The following is a 23,630-nucleotide window of genomic DNA, read 5'->3' on the forward strand; positions in this document are numbered from 1 at the left end:
AGGTTGAACTGCTAGGTTGGCAAGAGCTCACCCCATCATGCAGCATGGATAATGGCAGACACTATATTTCCAGTAAAATTGACCAGAGTCAGGCTGGAAGACCTCCAGATGCCTTGAGAGACCATTTTTCTCCAGACACAGCTAGATGAAACTGCCATTACCAGACCCATAGATATGGAGGTTGTACTGTATCTTCTGATGCTATCCAAAATCCGGAGTGAATTCACCATTACACTGAGCTGGGCACTGCCACTGGTGGGTGTTAAAGTCCAACAACATCTAGAGGTCTACATAGTCCCTCGTTCTGATCTACAATTCCCCAAAGAGAAAAACGGCTCCTTGAATTTATATTAGAAAGTTATGGTTGAAGCCATAACCCCTTCCCCCAGCAAGGAAATTGAGAATATAGACCAATTCTGCCTTTCCCCCAACTCAAAATGTGAGTACATTTTTAGAATTTGTTCCCAAATTTCTTTGGTTTGTGGAGTATAGCTACAAGCATAACTTTTAGCTTTATACTGTTTTTTTTTCCTATTTAGGGAATTGTCCTCCTTTTTGAAACTTACAAGAAAATCCATAATTGTACAATGCCTACAGCCTGAACAATAACAAAGAAAGCAAACAGTCATCAGGAACATAAAGAGTATGGACCTCCAACATAAAGCTGAGCAACTTCTCCCAACCAATTCTAGCTGGATTTCTAAGAAAACCATTTTCATGCTCCAAGGAGAATTACTATTTTTATTATATTCTATAATACAAATTTACAAAAAATAGGCACTACATGCTACACTGGGTAAATCTTAAATGACCCCTCCCCCCCAGACTGGTGAATGACAGCCATTCATAAAGAGTGGGTAACAAGAAAGAAATATCTACCACTTGTTTATTTGGGAGAGATAACATGAAGATAACATTTCTCTCAGGGTAAGAGAAAGGAATGGATTGAGCTGGCTGCAGGTAGGAGATTTTAATATGGAATGAGCAGGGGATCTAAGAAGGCACCAAGGAGGTTGGTTGTCCTGGAGCCCAGTTGCTGACCTCCAAATTACCATCTTAAAGGAAGAACTTTCAGAGACAAGAGCCCACCTTATTCAGTGCTTCGTGGCCTGGAACTTTGTTGTACTCACTTGGCAGGCTTGTGCCAGGCTCATGCCAATACGGAAGCGAGCTGACATGCCTGGAGGCAGGATGTGGCTGAGGCCTGCCCCCACGGAAGGACTGATGACACGGAGGCATCGCACCACGGATTCAACTATCAACTCGGTAGTGAACTCACGGATGCTCTGGACTTCATCTGGGATGTCCCTGGGGGGGGAAAGAGGGAAGTTAGGCATGACAGGTCCTTCCCAAAGTGTTGTTGCTGCTTCATCCAATGTTGCCACACTTTTCATTCACTATAACATAGGTGGCGCACCTGTAGGTTCAGATCTGACAACAACTGCTCCAATCATCCTTTACCACACTGAGTGTGGCTTGAACTGATGGGCACTGGAGCCCAACAACATCTTGAGGGTCACAGATCTTGCAGCTTTGGCCTGCACTTTCTATCCTACACACTTAGTACAGAGGTAAACAAAGTGCAGCCTGTGGGCTACAAGCAGCTCCAGAGTCCCACTTTTTTGGACCCTGCAGTCTCCATCAGTCCACTCAACCCCCCCTCCTTTTAAAAAAAATTGCATAGTTTCAGGCTTTTTTTTTTTTGCCCCCAAATCCTGCAGAAACTTCCCAAGACATGGAAATAAACAAAAATACTCTCACTCCACCCCCACAATCTATACTGCCCAGAAATACCTCCGTTTTCCTCTGCAGTCCATCTCACGACATCAACACAAAGTGATCTGACATCCCTTCCTGCTGCCATTTTGAGAGGGACTGCAGAGGAAAACAGGTATTTGGATTTACTGTGTTGAGTGGCCCACAAGGAGACCTAGGGAGAAATTGGCAATTACCTCCCTCCCACAGTTGCTCACCACTGATTTAGTGAAAGGCCACGGCAAACAACAAATCATGACTGCCTAAAATGACACCGATGATGAAAAATAGAACCCTGCATATGGGAATGAATTGCCTACTGCCACATGCTTTTGCACAGTTTGTCCAAGGCAGGACAATGCCCTGTTATTAGACTACCTATCTAAGCTGCCAACTTGTGGGAAGAACTGTATATAGTCACCTGCCATTTGCAACAAAGGACCTGAAGACCTATTCTGCCAACTTTCTCCTCAGAATGCTGGTGGTTTGTAGGATGCAATGCGATGTATTGAATTATATTGTACTCCTCTATTGTTGTAACCCTCCCGGATTCCATGTGATTGGGCAGGATATAAATAAATTACTATTATTATTATTATTATTATTATTGTGTATGAGGTTTGAGGTGGAACCAAACTTCAGCGGATAACAAGGGCCCACTGTACAGTCAGCCCTCCGCATCTGTGGCTTTGACTTTTGCGGCTTTGATTATTCATGAGTATGAATAATATGTTCTCTTTAGGAATCTCTCCTCCAGTGCAATTCTGCAAGAGGTTGTCAATAAAGTCATGATGGAAGATCTAGAGATTCCTAGGTCCTCCAGTATGTTTCTTTATTCAACGTCTGGTTGGAGGTTGACCACAGAATTGCACTGGAGGACCTACAAATTCCCAGACAGGTGTTTTCGCAGGTAAAAAATGCAGCCATTTATTTGCAGCTTTTCCGCTTTTATGAGGTCTTGTGCCCCTACTCCCAGCAAATGGGGAGGACCCACTGTACTAAATTGAGCACAATGCTTGCACTGTGACTCACCAAAACATACTGAGCCTGTCAGTCATGTATGGCAGCCCAGGTGGAGCTCAATAAACCTCCAATTTTTGCTGCCTGTTCCTGATTGCAAGAGCAAGAAGGTTGATGCCTTGCACCTGGGGATCCAATGCATAGGACTGCAGGGAGGATGCAAGTGGTTGCATTTAGCTCGGTGGGTCACAGGTTTGGCAGGTTTGCTCCAAGGGGTTGCATAAATGCTAGTTATAACAAGGTGGTTCTGCAGTCCAAGAATTAATCCAATCCTTGTTGCCAAGCAACTGCCAATGGCTTCCTCCTACATAATTCTGGGAAGCAGCAAAAGGCCTGGCGGAAGTGAAAGGAGTGTTATCCGCAGGGGAGCAGAGATCCTTGTGCAAAAACAGGGGGACAGCTAAAGGCCAGTGTGACACATACGTAACCCCAATTAAGTTTTTGCCTGGGTTCAGAGAAAAACCTGACATAAAGGTTGCGGATAAATTTGCTCCCCTGGGAAGTATCCAGTTTATCTATCCCCTGTGTGGCTTTGCGTTACTACAACTCAGGACATGAATTTCTAAAGATCTCCATCAGAAGGTTTATGTCTTTTGATCAGAGCTTCAAAACAGGAAGGATTTTTTGGACAATGTCTCAAAATCCCCAGCCAACATGACTATTTTTGACAAGCTCTGCTTGTGACAAGCCATAAGAAAAAGCTCCAGGGCTCCACTGCAGAAGGAAGAGAACAGCAGCCAAAGACTTCTGTCATGCCTTGGCCCTGCTACTGATGCTGGGGCGAGATCCTCCTGGCAGCTTTCCATCTCTCCCTTCTCTGGGGCTCATGTACACTACAGATTTATAGCACTATGATTCCACTTTAACTGCCATGGTTCTGTCCTATGAAATCCTGGGATCTGCTGTAAGAATTCTCTGCCAGAGAGCTCTAGCAGCAAAACGGACTACAAACCCTGGGATACCCTAGGATGAAATAATGGCAGTTAATGTGAAAAAACAGCACTAGAACTGTATACTACAAATGGACTCCTAGCCACAGAAGGAAGTGAGGAGCAACCAGACACACCTCTATCTTCTCTGAAGCTTGATGTGGTTGCTGCCATCAACCACAACTGCATAAGGGCTCTTTTCATGCAGTTTAGTGGGCGATTGGACAAAGGCAGCCATAATCCAAGTGTCCTTACACTTCAGAGATTGCTATTGCTATTTCAACAGTCAAACATTTCCCATCCTTTCCATATTAAAAAATCTCTCTAAAAGAAACACAGAAGGACCAGCTGTTTGCTCACACAGCAGCTTGGGAAACACTTGATCATCTAGACATAGTGGGTAGGACAACGAATAGAGCGCAAATGGCGCAAAACTGAACTCTTATCTGACAGAACTCGTCATAAGAAATTTCTTTACTCTTATAGAGAGGCAATAAAAGCAACAAGGAGATCCTTCTCGTCTGCTTGCATTGCATCTGCAAAGTCTTGTCCGGCAGAACTGTTTAGGGTGGTGAGGGAACTGATGGTGATGCCATCTACCCAGAACCCTGCCCATCATGGCTGGCCATCCAGGGGGGTGATGCCTTGTTGGCATTTCTTAGACGTGTCATCAATGCATCTCTTAGGGAAGGTTGTATACCATCTGCCTTAAAGGAAGCGGTTGTTAGACCGCTTCTGAAAAAAACTTCCCTGGACCCCCTGGACATGAAAAATTATAGGCCTGTTTCCCATCTGCCATTCTTGAGTAAGGTGATCGAGAGGGCTGTCGCTCTTCAGCTCCAAGTGGTCTTGGATGAAGCCAATTTTCTAGATCCATTTCAAACTGGCTTCAGGACAGGATATGGGGTGGAGACTGCCATGGTCGCCTTAACTGATGACCTTCGTCTAAGCATCGACAGAGGAAGCGTGACCCTGCTGGTGCTATTAGACCTCTCAGCAGCATTTGACACAGTAGACCACAACATACTCTTGGATCGCCTGAGAGAGCTAGGAATTGGAAGCACTGCCTTGCAGTGGTTCTGTTCCTTCCTCTCAGGTAGATTCCATAGGGTGATGCTCGGGGACAGTTGCTCTTCAAAAACGGAGCTTAATTGTGGCGTCCCTCAGGGCGCCATCCTGTCCCCGATATTATTCAACATCTATATGAAGCCGCTGGGAGAAATCATCCATACACATGGAGCGGGGTTTTATCAGTATGCTGATGACACCCAAATATACTTCTCCATGTCTCGGTCATCAGCAATGACGACAGATGGCATTTCTCCCCTCAATCAATGTCTTGCAGCAGTAATGGACTGGATGAGGGAAAACAAACTCAAGCTGAATCCAGACAAAACAGAAGTACTTATGGTAGGGGCCCCCAAACCAGGTATCGGGCTGCAACCTCCAGTCCTAGAGGGGCTCACACTCCCCTCAAAGAACTGTATTCGCAGCTTAGGGGTGCTTCTCGACTCATCGCTTCAGATGAGAAATCAGGTGAATGTGACGGTCAAGAGTGCCTGTTATCAGCTCCGGCTGATACGTCAGCTGTGCCCTTTCCTGGAATGGGGTGACCTAGAAACTGTAGTACATGCACTGGTAACCTCAAGACTTGATTTTTGCAATGTGCTCTACATGGGGCTACCCTTGTGCCTAGTCCGGAAACTTCAACTGGTGCAGAATATGGCAACCAGATTGATTACAGGAACAACTAGGAGAGACCATATTACACCTATACTAAAATCACTCCACTGGCTGCCTATTCGTTTCTGGGCACAGTACAAGGTGTTGGTCATTACCTTTAAAGCCCTCCATGGCTTGGGCCCAACCTACTTAAGGGATCGCCTCCTTCCGTACAATCTGCCCTGTACCCTCAGATTCTCTGGGAGGAATTTGTTGCAGTCCACAAAGACCAGATTGACGGCGACCTCCCAGAGGACTTTTTCCACGATTGCTCCCACTTTATGCAATGGCCTGCCGGACGAGATCTGTCAAATTGCCAACCTTGAAAGCATCAAGAAAGCTGTCAAGATGGATCTCTTCCAGCAGGCCTTCCTGGAATAGATCCTGGCCATGTAACACCCCCCACCCCCACACACACACACAGTCATATACAAGCGAAGACTCTGCCCACCGTTATTTTATTATTGTAGTATTGTTTTTAGATTTTTATCGTCTGTAATTTTAATGGATGGAATTGTTTAATCCTTTTTTAAGGGGGGGAATTGTATATATTGTATTTTTTAAAGGTTGTACACCGCTTTGATTGTGGAAACAAAAAGCGGGATATAAATTAAAGTTTATTATATTATATTATAGCACCCTTTCACACTATACAATTGCAGCACTGTGATCCCACTTTAACTGCCACGGTGACACCTTATAGAGTCCTGGGATTTGTAGTTTAGGGAGGGCATTTGGAATTCTCAGCCAGAGAGCTCCTTAGTCTAAGGCTTCAATCTGACCAAACTACAAATTCCAGCATTCCACAGGATGCAGCCATGGCATTTGAAGTAGAATCATAGAGCTATAATTGTGAAGTGTAAAGGGGCCCACAGTACAGCTGTGAGAAAAGAGCAAGCAACAGCACAGGAATATACCTCTTCCTCCCTTAGCTGTCAACTAGCAGCAGCTATTCCAGTAGGCTGCTTCAATCCGTTTGCATCCACTTGATCATTATAAGCAGCAGACTTAATTCTCCCCTCCACGCCACATCCCTTTTTTCTTGTGTGTTGTATCTTAAATTTAGATTGTAAGCCTCAGGAGAGGCTATTGTACTACTTATCTTATAAGCCCCTTCTGAGAGCCTTTTTGACTAAAGAGTGGGGTATAAGTGCTACAGATAAATAAGTAAATGCTAAGTCCTCCAGTAAGCATTGTTTCAGACTCTTTCCTAATACCCCCCACATCCAGCAAAACTCCAATCTGCTTTTAAGCATATAGTACCATCTCACTGCTTCCTTCTAGCCTATGACCTATGAGTAAGGAAACATTAAGACAATATAGTGCAAAGATGGCCTTACGTCCCAGAGAGGCGGAGGGAATGTATAAGGATCTTGTCCACCTCCTCCATGAGGCTGGAACATCTAGGGATTGGGGGATCCCTGTTTAAAAAGGAAAAAAGAAAGCAGGAAAAGGTGAAGCAGCAACAAGAGAACCAATTGTTTGGATGGCAACAGCAGTAATGCTCATGTAAGGGATCCCATAAAAAGCAAGCCCAATGAAGTGGTTGAAACAAGTCTCCCCTACAATCCCTGATACAAATCAATAGGTTGTTTTGTCAGCCCCCACTATCAGATCATCACTGCTGCTGTGAAATTATGGTAGCCGTGTGAATAAGTTCTCAGAAATTTGTTGTTGTTGTGTGCCTTCAAGTCATTACTGACTTATGACAACCCTAAGTAAACCTATCACAGGGTTTTCTTGCAAGATTTGTTCAGAGGTTTGCCTTTGCTCTCCTATGAGGTTGAGAGAATGTGACTTGCCCAAGATCACCCAGTGGGTTCCCCTGGCTGAGCAGGAATTTGAACCCTGGCCTCTAATCATAGTCCAACGCTCAAATTACTATACCATGCTGTCTCTCTGAAGTTACTCGTCTACAAATAATTTTTAATTGCTTGCTTACTCACATGTGCCTAAGTACTTCTTGTACACAATTGCACGTGGTGAAACTGGAATTTGCCACCTCATATTATAGCAATGGAGACTGCCACGATCAACAGCTACGAGTCATGATGGCTATATGCTCACTCCTGTACAGTATGGTATGCCTCTGAATACCAATTGCTAGATAACATAACAGAGATGCTGTCATATTCCAAGTCTTGCTTATGGGGCTTCCAACAGATAAATGTTAGCCACTGTGGAAACAGAATGCTGGAAGAGAAAGGTCTTTGCTCTGATCTGGCATAGCTCTTGTTATGTTTTACAGAAGTACAGTTGGCCTTCCATATCCACAAATTCTGTATTCACGATTCTATTGTCCATGGCTTGAAAATATTAGGTAAAAATAAAGAAACCTTGATTTTGTCATTGTATATAAGGAACACCATTTTACTACCCATTGTATTCAGTGGGACTTGAACATCCACAGGAGGTCCTGGAACCTAACTCCAGTGGATGCTAAAGGTGTACTGTATTTTTTTAAAAAAAAAAATCCAAAAAGCAAACCTTGTTTTTGCCATTTTATATAAGAGAAGTCATTGTATATAATGGGATTTAAGCATCCATGGATTTTGGTATCCACGAGTCCTGGAACCAACCCCTGCAGACACCAAGGGCCCATTATAAAAGGAAACAAAGAAATCTCTTATCCACATTGGAGATGATTCTTACTACATGGCCACAGCTCCGTTTCCCCCTATTACCTGGCCCTTTGTTTCCATGGGCTTGTGGCCATCTGCATGGGTGTCCTGCTGGGCTGTCTAATGCATTTGCTGCTGCTGTGGGTCACTCACTTCCAAGGTCAGAACGAGGCACCTAGTGACACTCACATGCTGGGCACCTCGTTCTGACCTCAAAGCAAACCCATGGTGGCAACGGACGTGCCTGGCAGCCCAGTGGGGACACCCACGCAGACAGCCATTGTGCATCAGAAATGGAGATCCAGAGCAGCAGGTACATTTTTAAAATGTTATCTGGACTGCCTGCACTGTAACTATTTAAACTAGTGGTTGTTTCCAAGAGATGGGAACAATTACTTTTTTGGTATTCCAACTTCAAGATTTTGCTCACAAGTAGCAATGTTGGCAGGAGGATTCTGGGAGCTCTAGTCCAAAAGCATGGTTTTCCAAGGTCTGTTATGACCAAGTAATGTAGCAGGGAATTCCATATATTAATTCTATGTTATGCATGAAGTCCTTTGTTTTATCCACCCTGAATTTACTGCAGCTGTCACACAGTTTTGTGAGCAGGGGATGTTAATAATACAGCCACTGTCAATACTTTCTGTCTTATAATTCACTCTGAGCTCACTGTCAGCATCCCATTCCCAGCCTTGCACACTGTATAGAAAAAACTCACGTTAGGATAAATGTATTAGTCTTATAAATTCCACAAGACTCTTTCCTGTTTTAATTGCAACAGAATGACACAAGTTTCCTCTTTAAAGGCAGGATCTATTACACTATATTACTCAAGTGCTACAGGAGCAGCAGAAAACTTTATCCTATCTAACAGACTTTTCTCATGTCTCCTCCTAGGTGCCATTGTTTTTCTAAGCCAACATATATACCAGTGTTTTTGTGAACTGTGCAAAGGAGAAAAGATCAAGGCCAATTCAGGGAAGAGGAAGATGGAAGGGCTTACAGAATTGCATTAGCATCAGTAGAGTGCAGAACTGAAAAGAGTTTACCAAATTAGCTGCCATTGTGAAGAACAGATGCAGTAAGTGTGCAAGGACAAAATGGAAAAAGCAACTTCTATATTTAGCGGCAGGATCTCCCCAATCAGGGAACCTGGTTTCCTAATGTTGGCAGAGGGTCATTCAGACAAAAAAAAAGGGGGGAAAGTGACACTACCATATTGCCAGGTAGCTGCACTCATTCTTGTTTCCTCCATATGTATTATTCAAGGTTTAGTTTGAGACAGAGTTTGTTCCTGGCAGTTTAGTGTATCTATTACACACTCCTTGGGCCACTTAAATCAATTAAACTCAGCTATTTTCATCCTGAAATACCTCCAAATAATGCAGATATAGAGCCAGCATGGTATAGTGGTTTGCATGTCTGCCAAATTCCCCCCCCCCCCAATTTTAGCCATTTGTATTTTAATGTTTTATATTGTTTATTAATATTGTTGTTTTAGCATGAGGATGAGGGTCGGGAAAGGGTTTATTTTGAATCTGTTTGTATTTTTAATTGTATTTTTTTATTGCTGTAACCCACCCAGATTCTCTGTGATTGGGCAGGATATAAATAAATCTATTATTATTATTATTATTATTATTATTATTATTATTATTATTATGTTGGACTCCGACTCTGGAGATCAGGGTTCAGTTTGACATGATTCTATTAAACTAATGTGTTAATATTAGTACTTTTTTTAACTTTTGGAATTAATGTTTTAGCTCTCTCTTTTGAGGTTATTGTAAGCCACCTCGAATCCCATTTAGGGAGAAAGCAGGGGTATAAATCTCTTAAATAAATGTATTAAATAAAAATGATGCAAAAACATATTGTAAGACACAAAGAACACTTGGCATGTTGGGACATCTTTTGACTCGCCAGATGTTTTGGCTTACATCTCCCACCCAAGGGCGACGGTGGAAAAGGACTATGGGAGTTACAATCCAAAATATCTGGAATATCAAAGCTTCTCTGCATCTGATACTGTATCATAGGAGAGGTTTCCATCGCTAGTTTCTACTCCATTGCCTATGATGTGCTGTTGGTTTCCCTCTCCTCTGTCAGCTCCAGCAGCTCTACTTGCTTCAGTGTGACGCTAAAATCATCATAATCACCACCAAGAACAAATTTTGGAATGTCAGATGAACATCAGTGACAATCTGTCCTGCTCTGGCCCTTGTGATCTCTTCCAACTCTATGATTCCTTACTTACTGCTAAGGCCAAAATGTCTGGGTTGGAGTCTGGAAACATAAATTTCCCCCAACAAACAAACCCCATTATAAAGCCATCAAAAATTCAAGAAGGTGGTAAGGAATGTGCTGTAGTGGTTTGAGCATTGGACTGTCACTCTGGAGACCAGGGTTCAAATCCTCACTCAGCCAGTGAAACCCACTGGGTGACCCTGGGTAAGTCACACACTCTCAACCTCAAAGCATGGCAATGGCAACCCCACTCTGAAGACACTTGCCAAGCAAATCCCATGATAGGGTCACCTTAGGGTCGCCATAAATACACAACAACAAGGAACATGGTGTAGGAATTTGAGCATTGGATTATGACTCTGGAGATCAAAGTTTGAATGCCCACTCAGCCATGGAAACCTATTGGGTGACCTTGGGTGAGTCACACTCTCTCAGCCCCAGAGGAAGGGAATGGTAAACCTCCTCTGAACAAATCTTGCCAAGAACCCTGTGATAGGGTCGCTTTGGGGTTGCTATAAGTCAGAAACAACTTGAAAGCACACAACAGCAACAACAAAGGAACATGCAGCCTGCCAGATGTCACTGGTCTCCAACTCCCAATATCCCTCATTCTTGGCCAGTGAAGAATACATTTGACGCATGCTGGGTGACCAGACATCCTCCTTTTTCAGGACATGTCCTACATTTCAAACTTCTGTCCAGGAAGAATGCCAAATTGTCCTCCATTCTGAGCAACACTAAAAAACACACCACATTTGCTGTTCTTCTTCAAGAAATTCATTTATTTGGCAGCCTGCAAATAGAGGGATAGGATGGATCCTTCTAAAGTTCTTTTTTCCTAGGGGCAGCAGTAGACAAGACTCGCACCCAGAGCTCAAGGTGCTCAGAGGAGAAATGGACAGCAAATGTGTTAGGCAATGGGTTGCTTGAAGACACAATGCAAATGAAAGCGTTTTTCCTCCTTAATTTCAGCACAATGAACAAATGAAAGGAATGATTTAAATGTAGATTCACTCAAGGGCTTCTTGCTAGTAAAGTACGATTTTAAGCATTTGCTTCGCTCAGTTCTACAAGTATATTGCAAGCCAGTAAGGCATTTTAATAAAGACAAGTTCATCAGAAAAATACAGCTGATTACGTTTTCCCTTAAATGTCCCACATTTGGAGGTGCCTTGTCTCCCTTTGTGGTTAGTACATCGAGGTTGCATTCACACTTCAGAAATAATACAGTTTGACACCATTGTTAACTGCCATGGCTTAATGCTATGGAATTGCAGGGCTGGTAGTTTGTTTGGGCACCAGAGCAGAGCCATGGCAGTTAAAGTGGTGTCAAACTAGATTATTTCTGCAGTGTGGATGCAACCCCCAGATTTCCATAAAATTGAGCCACGGCAGTTAAAAGTGGTGTTAATCCGGATTATTTGTGTAGTGTGGATGCACCCTGGACATGTGTCACCTACCCCCTCATTAATATCCTAATAGGAGCCCTTCAGACAGAGTCTACATGCATATGAAAGGAAGGAAGGGAAAGAAAGAATGAGGGAGGGAGGGATGGGAAGGAAAGAAGGAAGGAAGGGAAAGAAAGAAAGAAAGAAAGAAAGAAAGAAAGGGAGGGAGGGAAGGAAGAAAGGAAGAAGGAAGGAAGGAAAGTAGGAAAAGAAAGAAAGAAAGAAGAAAGAAAGGGAGGGAGGGGAAGGAAAAAAGGAAGAAGGAAGGAAGGAAGGGAAGGAAAGAAAGAGGAATGGAATGGAAAGGAAGGAAGGGAAGGAAGGAAAAGAGGAAGGAAGGAAGGGAAAGAATGAAAGAGGAATGGAATGGAAATGAAGGAAGGGAAGGAAGGAAGAGAGGAAGGAAGGAAGGAAGGAAGGAAGGAAGGGAAAGAATGAAAGAGGAATGGAATGGAAAGGAAGGAAGGGAAGGAAGGAAGAGAGGAAGGAAGGAAGGAAGGGAAAGAATGAAAGAGGAATGGAATGGAAAGGAAGGGAAAGGAAGGAAGGAAGGAAGAAAGGGAAGGGAAGGGATGGGAAAGAAAGGAAGAGAGAGAGGAGGGAAGGAAGGGGAAGGAAGGAAGGAAGGGAAGGAAAAGAAAGAAAGATATAGAAGAGGGAAAGAAAGAGAGGAAGGAAGGAAGTGAAAGAAAGTAAAGGAAGAAAGGAAAGAAGGAATGAAGGAAAATAAGGAAAGCAAAAAAGAGAAAGGGAGGGAGGGAGGGAGGGAGGGAGGGAAGGGAGAGGGACCCTCCAGCATGGCGTGGGTTCTAGGGCGAATCATTCCCTGCCGCAGCTTTTTTGGGGGTTCTCGGGAGGAAGGTACGGAGGGGGCTGTACCTTGTGCCCTGGGGAGGGGGGGAGGAGGAGGAGGAGGAGGAGGAGGAGGGAGGCAGCCGAGCGCCTACTCACCGCGCCCTCCGCTCTGAGCTGGGCCAGGAGGCAGCAGGCTGGGCTCAGTCACAGGACCTGCCCCGGAGCACCCTGGGAGATGTAGTGCAGGCGCCCCACTGGCCTCTTTGCAGGGCGCGCTGCATGCTGGGATTTGTGGTCCTGCGTTTGTAGTCCAGGGACTGCGAAGAAGAGCAAGTCGGTCCATTCGGGTGGAGGAGGCTGCTCTTTCGTTAGTTTACTGTGGCTGCCTCCACACTGGAGAAATATACAAATGATATTAAAAGAATTAAAAGCACACAAAGGTTGCTGTGTGCCTTCAAGTCCTTTCCCACTTATTATGGCAACCCTGAGGTGACTCTATCATGGGGCTTCCTGGCAAGGTTTGTTGCCTTCCTCTGAGGCTGAGAGAGTGTGACTTCAGACTTGGCCCAAATCAGAGGGGTGACCAGATGTCCTAACCACAAAGGAGGACAAAGCACTGCAAAATGTAGGACATGCAAGGATAACGTAGTAGGACACGACCAAATGAAAGCTAAAAGGCTTGAAGGGACACAACAACAAAAGCAAGAAGCAATGACAAGTCTTCAAAAGTTCGTTTCCTTCCATGTAGGAAGCATCTGCACTTTTAAGAGTCTATGTTGTCAGACGCCCGGTGACGCAAGAACAGAGAGCACCATGGGAAGTGTAGTCTTGGCGCATAACGTGAGAGGCCGCTGAGAGTGGGAGGAGCGCCTTGTAGATGGGCGCCATTAGGAGCCACTGTCTCCTAGCAACTGGGGCAGAGCCTTCTGCTGCTGCAATGGGCCTCCCCAAATTGCATCTAAAGGGGGAGAAATCATGAGCCAGTTCAGATTGAAAACACTAGACTCCAAAATGCTTGGGAGCTAAAATGTTCTGAATATTAATTTTTTCCCCTTCAGATTTTGTAATATTTGCATATGCATAATAAAATATCTTGAAGATGAGACCCAAGCCTACACTTGAAATTCATTTATGCTTCCTAGACACCGTATACATTTCATTTATTTATTTACGGTCATAGCCCAAAATATAGACCAGAATATAAAGTATGATTATACACACACACATACTTTATATTCTGGTCTGTGTGTTTTATTAATATATATAATTACAAAGACACAGATACATATAATTATGTGCGTATATTTTTCTGATGTGCGTATATTTTTCCATACACACATACATATAATACTTTACATTCTGATACACACACACACATATGTATAATTATACTTTATATTCTGGTGTGTATATTTTATATTATATATACACACACACACGCATACATATAAATACTTTAAATTCTGGTGTGTAATATATATACACACACACACACACATATAATTATACTTTATATTCTGATGTGTGTATTCTGGTGTGTGTATTTTATATTATGCGCACACACACACACACACACACAATTATATCTTATATTCTGTTGTGTGTATTTTATACAATACACACATACACACATACAGTTGGACCTATGTATCCGCAGATTTCTTATCCCCGGATTCAAGAACCCCCAGATTGAAAATACTCCAAAAAATATAAATTCCAAAAAGCAAACCTTGATTTTGCCATTTGATATAAGGGATACTGTTTTATTTTGCCATTGTATTTAATGGGACTTTAACATCCATGGATTTGGGGAGGGGGGTCCTGCAAGTCACACTCTCTCAGCCTCAGAGAATGGCAAGCGCAAACCCCCTCTGAAGAAACTTGCAAAAAACCCCAAAAAACCATTATAGAGTTGTCTTAGGATTGCTATAAATTGGAAACAGTTTGTGTGAACCACCAGAAAGCAAAGCTGCTCTCAGCCCCATGTGGACCATTGTGTATTTTGAAGTATTTTGGATTTTGGAATTCCAGATAAGGGAGATCCAACCTCTAACATCCATCAGGGCTTGACAAGACATTGATCTAAGGTAAAAGACAAAACGGTGCCTTCCCTGCTTCCAGTTCTATATGCGGAAGCTGACTACAGTTCTTCCACACTGCAAAAATAAAGTGGTTTGACACACTTTAACTGTCATGGCTCCATCCTGTGGAATCCTGGGATTTGTAGTTTGGTGAGGTATTCAACCTGATCTGTGAGAGAGCTCTGGTGCCTCACCAAACTACAAATACCAAGATTCTGTAGGATAGACCTATGGCAGTCAAAGCCATATGGCACATTGACTCTCATGATTCCATCCTACAGAATTATCCTTGTTTAATGAAGTACTTAGAATTCTCTGCAGACGGATGCTAGAGCTCTCTATTTGAAAAGTCAATGTAGCTCGCCAACTGCAAATCCCAGGATTGCATAGGATGGGCCCATGGCCATGGAAGTGGCATGAAACAGGTAAGTATGTAGTACGGATGTCATCTTTCCCTCTCAAGCTATGAGTCTTGGGTTTGGTCACAAGGCCTTAGACATTGTTGGATTGCAACTCCAGCAATTCTAACCAGGACTGAGAAACGCTGAGTGGCAGTCAAACATCTTAGATTCCCAACGCTGTGGAATAAAGTACTCAGCATGGGTCTACCATTGCCATACAATGCTGGTTTTCTGAATTAGAAATAGGGCCAACAACATTGTTCCTCCTTCCTTTTGCAAAGCTGACCACTGGCCCGAGCAGGAAGAAGTAAACTAAGGCACCATACCTTGGGTGCCATTAAAATCACCATAGGGAGCCCTTAGCAAAAGGCATTGGGAACAGTTTGTAACTTTTCTACAGAAAGAATGTGGAGAAAAAGTGAAATGTGGATTAACTGAAGTGTCTAGGATTGTCTTGCATTATAGAGATCTATAGAGAAAGTAGGGTGGAAAACTTACTATTGTTAACGAAAAAAGTTGAAATGAAACAAAATATAGAATTTAGCCTAGGAGGAAATCCAGGAGGTTATTATTTTTGTTTAGTTGTGTTTGTTCTTTTATATTTTTGTCACAATTCTTTTTAATTGTGAAAGGTGAATTGTAAAGTGTTCTTGTTGTGACCTTCTTTGCATTGTGTTTTCTTCTGATGTATTTTAATGAATGAATAGGATATATATACAAAAAAGACAAAGAAAAGAAAGAAAGAAAGAAAGAAAGAAAGAAAGAAAGAAAACCCCATGATAGAGTCACCTTAGGATCACCATAAGTCAGATATGACTTGAAGGTACACAACTTACCACATGGACTGCATCTACATTGCAGAATTAATGCAGTTTGATATTGCTTTGTTTGAGTGCTTTAGAGTTATGGAATTTGTAGTTTTGTGAGATATTTAACCTTCTCTGCCAGAGAGCTCTGGTACCACAACAAACTACAAATGCCAGGATTTCATAGGATGGAGCCATGACAGTTAAAGTGGTATCAAAGCTGCATTAATTCTGCAGTGTGGCAGCATTTTCTGACTTATAGTAACACTACCATAGGCTTTTCTTGGTAAGAATTGATGGTGGGGAGGGTTGCCTTCCCCTGAGGCTGTGAGAGTGTATCTTGCCCAGGTCACCCAGGAGATCTCCATGGCTGAGTGTGGGATTTGAACCCTGCTCTCCTAGAGTCAAAGTCCAACACTTAAACCATTAAATAACAGTTCTGTCAAATGCAAGTGGCCACTGAGGGATAAAAAAAGCTAGGCCCGCTCAAATCACCTCTTTTCCTTAACTGTTAAAGTAATTATGCCTCTGTTGTTTGTTGTTGTTGTGTGTCTTGATGTCCTTTGGACATATGGCGATCCTAAGGCAAACATATCATAGTTTTGCATTTAGTCATTCTGTCTCCTTCTCTGTGTTTGTACCATTTATCTATTTTTCTCTCTCTCAACTCCTTTACAAAAAAGCAATTTACCTAAAGTGGTATGATATGTTTGCCTTGGGATCACCATATGTCCAAAGGACATCAAGGCACACAACAACAACTCTCCCTTTAAGTTGACAGGTGACCATTTTGTGAGTTAATGTGTATCAATACTTTAGGTTTTCTCAGGCCAAACTAAAACCTAACCGCTGCTAGGAGGAGACAGAAAGGCAGAACAAATATTTCACATGCATGCACTCTTTGTCAACATTTGGAAATTGCTGGCCTAAGATTTTATTTTTATTTTCCTTTTTTTCACTGGGATCTGTTTAAAGTCATTTTTTTACTTTTCTTTTTACTTTTATTAGAAATAAAATTCCAACGATAAAATATCCATGTTTCTGAACCCACAAATAAATTATATCATCTTCTTACATGACCTCCAAATCGTTCATCCTTCTACATAGAATAGATTTAGATAATCTGTTGTTGACTCAACCTGAATTACATAGTTCATAACATTTCCTTCAATATTTAGCTTGATGCACAGTTATGTATAGAAACAATATTAACTTCCTGCTTCCCCATTGTTAAATTAAATAAAGAAATCTCTTTTAATAAAATAAAATAAATTAAATAATCTCTCCATAACTCATACGTCTCTCTCATAACTCCTTTGATTATGTTTGGCCTTGCTGGTAGTAATACATAACCTTTCATTTGTATTTCTTGTGATATATTAGAAGCACATTCAAGGCATGCAGAGTTTTATCCCAGTTTACCTTGGCTCTATTTGCATCAGTTATTCACACAGCCAAGAATCAGAATCTTTGGGCAAAAAGTCCAACATCGATTAAGTGGGTTAAGTGGTTTTTTTGACAACCCATCCCGAACTTAATCCGGATTCATTCAAAATGCATGTGAACAACAAAGATTCAACCCAGTTTCTCCCTGAATTATTTTCACCATCTGAATAACCCCTTAGTTAAATAGAAAGAACCTTGCCAGGTGTCATAGTGATCGCAAGGATGGCACCAGGTAAATGCTTCTTGGTATTAAACAGGATGTGCTGCTACTAAAAAGGGCCCTCTTCCTAGTGGTCGCCCACTTCACTTCATTTGCCAGGATTGCTTAAAATAAGACCTCTATCTGTCTTGTGTGCTTTCAAGTCATTTCTGACTTACGGCGCTCCTAAGGCGACCCTATCAATCATGGGGTTTTCTTGGGAGGATTTGTTCAGAGGGGTTTGCTATTGCCTTCCCCCAAGGCTGAGAGAATATGACTTGCCCAAAGTCACCCAGTGCTTTTCATGGTTGACCTGGAAATTGAATCCAGGTCTCTAGTCATAGTTCAACACTCAAACCACTACACCATGCTGGCTCCCTACAGAAGATTTTTTTTTAAATGAATCTTATTTAGATAAAAGAAAAAATATTTTTCAATAAGTAATTCATTAATATAACAGACACATTCACTCGCAGAGCATAGGTCAATTGGAGAGTTATGGTCAAGGTATCCATGGAGGGAAAAGAGTGTAGCTGCAGGGAGGCAAAATAAACGCATTGTCCCTCAAATAAAAATTCCACTCCCCTCCATAAAGTTCCTCCAGTCCCCAAATTTCTAGCATTTGAATAATTGAAAACGTCAATTGAGCATTCAGAAATATGCTTTGGGTATCCAAAGTAAAGGAGGCAGGCAAAGTGACCAAGGGAATGCAAAAAGCCACAGCAAATAGAAGAGTTTTAGTTGTGAGTGATTTTAAATGTCTCACTCTTTGGATTGCTGATAGTTTAGGGACTGAAGAAAAATTAATTTGGAGGGGCATCATTTTTGGGGGGAGGCAACACCCACATCCCCACATAACTACCCTAAAAGGAAAGCTGGTCCAAATTAGTTCATGACTCTACTTGAAAATGCAAAGAAAATGTAATCCAGGCAATACATCCTTTCATGAATTGTCACATGATGAATTGGAAGGGTGTAATAATCTGAAGTTTATAATTTACAAATGAAATAAAAGGTTGCCAAGTAATAAAAACTGTCTGTTTCATAGTAATTTTCTTACATTCTGTTAGTACGTTAAGTTAATTTTTTCCATGAGAGCTAAATTCCATTGCCTATTTTTCTAATCCATTAAAGAGAATTTGGTCGTGCCTTTCCAGATAGCAGCAATGTCTAAGCTTACAGCTAGACAACAAAAATTAATTAAATCCCTTTTCTGCAGTGAATGGTTCATTATATCTGTTCTATTAAGAGACTAAAGCCAATTCTGGATTCGGGATTATGGGTGGATTGCTAAGGTTTTTTAGCATCTTCAACATTTATCTTCCAAAACAGGGTGAGCCCACCATAAATGCAGATAGGAACCTATGCCTGTACAATTTTTTCAACTTGTCTGTGACATTTAATTAGTAATAGAACTTAATTAAACAGGATTGAGTACCACCAATTAATTAATTTAAAACAACGTTCTCTAATTTTAGCTGCCTCTGCGGAAGTTCTTAAGGCATGGAAGGATACATATGAGCAACGGAGCTCTTTCAGGTAAGGAAGCAAGTTTATTTCCGATAATGAAACAGCGGACTGAGCTGGGAATGATTTCTCCCAGCATCCTATAATGAGCCATCAAAACGCAGGCAAACACATCCCTGAGCACACAGTAACCTCTGGCAGGATGAGTGGCAGTGCCAACCAGGATGGCCTGGAAAAAGAAGGGCAGCTGTTAGTGCTCTCATAAAAGACGTGGCACCTGCCCATTCTTGGTGGTAGGGAGATCCATTGTATTTGGAAGAGTTCCTCTTTTTTTTTTTTTTTTTTTTGCTGCTTTCAACACAACTCAGGTGCAGACAGTTAGATTCGGTCAAGGTTGTTCCCATTTGACTCCCATCATTGACAAGAGCACCTTTTTTCTGGGGCTGGTCTGGGCTTTGCTGGCTGCCTGGGATGTCCCCAGCTCTCCACAGTCAGTGACCTAACCAGCTGTGAGCTCCCTCCTCCCTGCCTCCCGCGCTGCCCTTTAAAGTAGGCAATCTGCCTTAATCCTCAACCGAGCGAGGGAACGAAGCAGGGAGAACGACAGAAAGAGAGGGAGCAAGCTGAGAGCATGAAAGAGACACAGGCAGGGGGGCTCCAGTTCCTTTTGGAAGGAACCCCATGGTGAGAATCAGGTGGAGATGACATCCAGAAGAGGGGCAAGTAAGGCTCCTGCTCCTGCCTTCCCATGAGAGCAACAAGGGCTAACCTGTCCCTTCCTCCCCATCCTGGGAGAAAGGCCAAGAGAATGGAAGATCTACCCTTACGAGTTGGAGAAGTAGTTAGGCCAAAGTGCTAGCATCTTTTGGGGATTGGCACACCTGCCCTTTCAACCCTGCCAACCAGCAACAAACCAGCAAGATGTCAGAGTCGGAATGCAATGGAGGACGTGAGTGACCCCATGTCAACGGGTTAACTGGGGTGGGTTAAGGGGTTTGGAGACATGTAGGAGTTTGACAGCTCTGTCCGTATGCCTGCTTACTCAGATGTGGGAAATTTGAGACAAAGGGGCTTGCTCCTTAGTAAGTGTTTAGTCTGACAACAGTCTGAGGGGTTAATTCAGAAACCACTAAGAACAAAATAGCGGTAAGTAAGGAGTTCTGGAATAAATTGGTTTCTAGGGGTTAGCAAAAGATGGCTGATCTGGAATCCAGCTGTTCAGAGCGTCAGACAAAACTTTGCCATTACCGTGGGTCTTGGAGACATGAAGTGTTGTTGTGCTAAGAGGGTGAAGTGAAGAGGAGGAGGTCAGTTTAGGAATGGAGCAGTGACTGAAATAACAGTCATTTTGATATCCAGTTGGGGCTGACAAGTGGGATTGGATGTATGTAAATGACTGGGTCTGCACCCAGGGTGTAGGATAACTATGGGACTGAAAAGACAGGCCAAAATAAAGCTGCTTCAGGTCACTTTGGAAGTATGCTTTTTAAATGCTGCATGCGTCCTAAAAGGCCAGAAGTCACGCCAAAGCTATGCTCCAGTCCTAAGGACTGGAGTGCAGCTTTGGTGCAGCTTCTGGCCTCTTAAAATGTGTGTGTCATTTAAACAGCATACCTCCAAAGTGACCCGAAACAGCTTAATTTGGCCTGTCTTTACAGAGGCTTCCACCTTGGAAATGTCTTTCATACACTGAATATATTTTCTGTTAACCAACTGCTCTTTTTACACAACTTTACAGATGCTCAATTTTTTAATGGAGAATGAATGCCTAATCTGTACCTTTACTGAAGAATGAGGTAATTAAGTTTCTAAAGGCATTCAGAGTCCCTCTAAAACCTCTCTGTTTCTCTCTCCCTCCTACCCACAACAGCTGGCACTCCTGAAGTACCACGCTCAGCGGCTGAGGCTTTTGTGGAGGCAACAGGCCAGGCACTGGCATGGACGCTGACCAACGGGGGCACAGACACTCTGGGCTCTACAGGCAGCAATGCTCAGAAGAAGAAGCTCCAGCACAACAAGCATAAGACCCAGGGTACCAATGTGGTCCATCGTTCACCCCGAGCCCTCTTCTGCCTCAGGCTGAACAATCCTATTCGCCGGGCTGCTATCAGCATTGTGGAATGGAAGCATCCTGTGTATACTTATTGGGAGAATTTTGATTTGGGGGTGGATGGGACGGGGCTTGTCTTTCTGAGTGGGGAGAAGTAGAGCGGGATGGGTAGAGAAGAGGTTCTTGTTTGAGTCCTTAACTGAATGCTTTCCAGGCCCTTTGACATCCTCATTCTTATGACCATCTTTGCCAACTGTGTGGCCTTAGGAGTCTATATCCCCTTCCCTGAGGATGACTCCAATGTCTCCAACCACAACTTGGTGAGTACCTTTATCAGACTGTAGATAAATGGAAGCAGGTTGTAGGTGACTGCAGCAGTGGGAAGGGCATTATAGCATACCCTTCAACTGTTCCAGTTTGGCAGGGGCAGTCCTGATTAATCCTTTTTCAATTCTGTTTTTCAGATGTTTTTAAAATGTCCCAGTTTCTCTCTATCATCTTCCCCTTTGTTCCCAGCTTACTTCAGTTGCTGCAAGCCAGTTTTGACATGCAAAAGTAGTTTGTGCTCGATCAACTAAGCAGTATGAAGAGGAGGGGAGGGGGGCAGAAACTTGTTTTTCTTTATTGTTGTTGTTATATGTCTCCAAATCATTTCTAACTTATGATAACCCTAAGGTGAACCTATCATGGGGGTTTCATGGCAAGATTTGTTCAGAGGTTTGCCATTGCCTTTCCCTGAGGTTGAGAGAATGTGACTTGCCCAAGGTCACCCAGTGGGTTTTGTCGCTGAGCTGGGAATCAAATCCTGGTCTCCAGAGTCATAGTCCAACATTCAAACCACTATGACGCTGTGGCTCTCGTGTATCCCTATAGGTCTAGGCAAAAGTAAACTTCTGCACCCTCTCCTACCTTGTGTATTATTTATCATTAATAATTTTGCCATCTTGACTATGCTAATGTTGCTTGGCCCCATGTATCCAGTTTTCATCTGTAAAGTGTTGGAAGGGCAGTAATAGCTTGGTAGAAGAATTATGCACATTTTGCATACCAACACACAATATTCTGGGCATTTCCACTTCTAATTGTTTTGGACAGCAAGTTAGGAAGGACCTCCAGAAAGGACTGAGAAACTCCTGACAACTGCTGTCAGCTTAAATAGGCAGTACATTAGTATCTGCTGGGGTTTGGTTCCAGGACCCCCCAATGCAATGGCATAGTAAAATGGTGTCCCTTTTATAAAATGGCAAAGTCAAGATTTACATTTTGGGATTTATATATTTTTAAAATATTTTCAAACCATGGATGCTTGAATCCATGGATAAAAAAAAAACTGTGGATACAAAGGGCTGACTGTACTAACCTTAAGGGACAAATAGCCTGAGTGAGCATTAGATGAAGTAGGAATCATGGCTCCCATTTCTCTTCTCTTCCTCTAACCCACTGCACATGACTGCTTTCAAATAACCTAGAAACCTGGATCAAGGCCTTTCTTTTTCCTATGCCCCTCCCCATGCTTCCTCCTTCTCCTCACCCAATAAACTCTTGCTCTTCGCTTCCTTTCTTAATGATTCCATCTTTACCTCTTGATTTCCGCTAAAGGCAACACGTTAATGCTAATTAAAACTATTATCTCTTAATAACCATTAATCCACCACCTGACTGAGGCCAGCTGAGGCAACTATCCCCCGACCCTGCTTCCCTGGCCATCATGAAACAGCCCTGATTCGGGGGAATAGCTGAGGGTCTTGCAATGATCCTGGAGCGGCTCTCCTGTGCAACTGATCTGCTGATTGCAGCTGAGGTCAGGGCCAGAGTTTGATCTCAGCTTCCCTGGAGTAAATCCAGAATAATCCCTTGGCTGAAACTGGATGGGGGCCAGTTCCTGGTTCCTGTTCTCTGCTCTGGGGGTAAATCCAGACACACTTGACACCAGTGAGGTCAGGGGCAGAACCTGATCTCATTTCTATATTCTGTCTCTGTCCCTGAAACATAAGCATGGCAAGATGCACAGTTCACACAATACATACATTAGGGACACATTAGGGAAGGAGGAGTTTCCCCACCCCCCCCCCCCCCCATCATTTACCATGGCAAAATGGACTCCTGGGATTCTGGGTTTTATTCTCAGTTGAAGAAAAAGAGATGTGGAGGGGTAACCGGATGACATTTTGTTTCTGGTATTTACAGGGAAATGGTGCCTAGTGATGAGGATACAGTAGGGATGAGCTGTTGACCTGAATTCATAGGTCTATTTAAACCTTTTATTCTGTGTGCATCTTCCCAATTTTGCATGCTGCTCAACATGCATGTGCCTTTTGACCAGGATGCATGGTTCCATATTGACACACTTACTGCATGCATATATATGCCTTGCTGGCATTTGTGTTTGTATGTCATTCCTGTATCCCCACTAGCTCTGTAAGCTGCTCATGCCGATGTGGAACTGAGATGTTTCTAATCCAGAGAAATCCTTGTCATTTTTTTTCTTGATCAGGCTTTCTGGTCACTGTTTCTGGTTTTGGCTTTCTAGTACTGGAATCCTGAGACTTTTAGAGTCATTGTAGATGGACCACTTTGGGATTGCCCAGATTTCGCAGCATTTGACACAGCTTTTAGTTTTGAAATCCCAATGAGATGATCGAT

General features: G+C 42.9%; 2 protein-coding genes across 8 annotated transcripts in view; one reads left to right on the forward strand and one right to left on the reverse strand.

Annotated features, from left to right (window-relative positions):
• Nucleotides 1–12,748, reverse strand: part of LOC149322954 (coiled-coil domain-containing protein 22-like) — a 31,891-nt gene extending 19,143 nt beyond the window's left edge. Inside the window, exons 1-3 of one of the 2 annotated variants that reach the window (XM_089485269.1) lie at nucleotides 12,694–12,748; nucleotides 6,767–6,847; nucleotides 1,131–1,308 (exon numbers count right to left, since the gene is read on the reverse strand). In XM_089485269.1, coding sequence (XP_089341395.1) covers nucleotides 1,131–1,308; nucleotides 6,767–6,816 — 228 coding nt within the window. In that variant the 5' untranslated portion in view covers nucleotides 6,817–6,847; nucleotides 12,694–12,748. Of the gene's footprint in view, nucleotides 1–1,089; nucleotides 1,309–6,766; nucleotides 6,848–12,693 lie in introns of those variants that run through there. The other variant, XM_089485276.1, reaches the window with a different exon arrangement.
• Nucleotides 12,749–14,548: 1,800 nt separating this feature from the next.
• Nucleotides 14,549–23,630, forward strand: part of LOC149322955 (voltage-dependent L-type calcium channel subunit alpha-1D-like) — an 87,637-nt gene continuing 78,555 nt past the window's right edge. For 4 of the 6 annotated variants that reach the window (XM_089485326.1, XM_089485343.1, XM_089485350.1 and 1 more), the window contains exons 1-3: nucleotides 19,526–19,886; nucleotides 20,808–21,063; nucleotides 21,202–21,307. In XM_089485326.1, coding sequence (XP_089341452.1) covers nucleotides 19,859–19,886; nucleotides 20,808–21,063; nucleotides 21,202–21,307 — 390 coding nt within the window. In that variant the 5' untranslated portion in view covers nucleotides 19,526–19,858. Of the gene's footprint in view, nucleotides 14,625–15,821; nucleotides 15,843–18,948; nucleotides 19,010–19,525; nucleotides 19,887–20,807; nucleotides 21,064–21,201; nucleotides 21,308–23,630 lie in introns of those variants that run through there. The other 2 variants (XM_089485334.1, XM_089485338.1) reach the window with 2 other exon arrangements.

The sequence above is a fragment of the Sceloporus occidentalis genome, unplaced genomic scaffold (assembly GCF_023333645.1).
Source record: "Sceloporus occidentalis isolate IW3139 unplaced genomic scaffold, rSceOcc1.0.p SCAF_1, whole genome shotgun sequence".
Taxonomy (NCBI): Eukaryota; Metazoa; Chordata; class Lepidosauria; order Squamata; family Phrynosomatidae; genus Sceloporus; species Sceloporus occidentalis.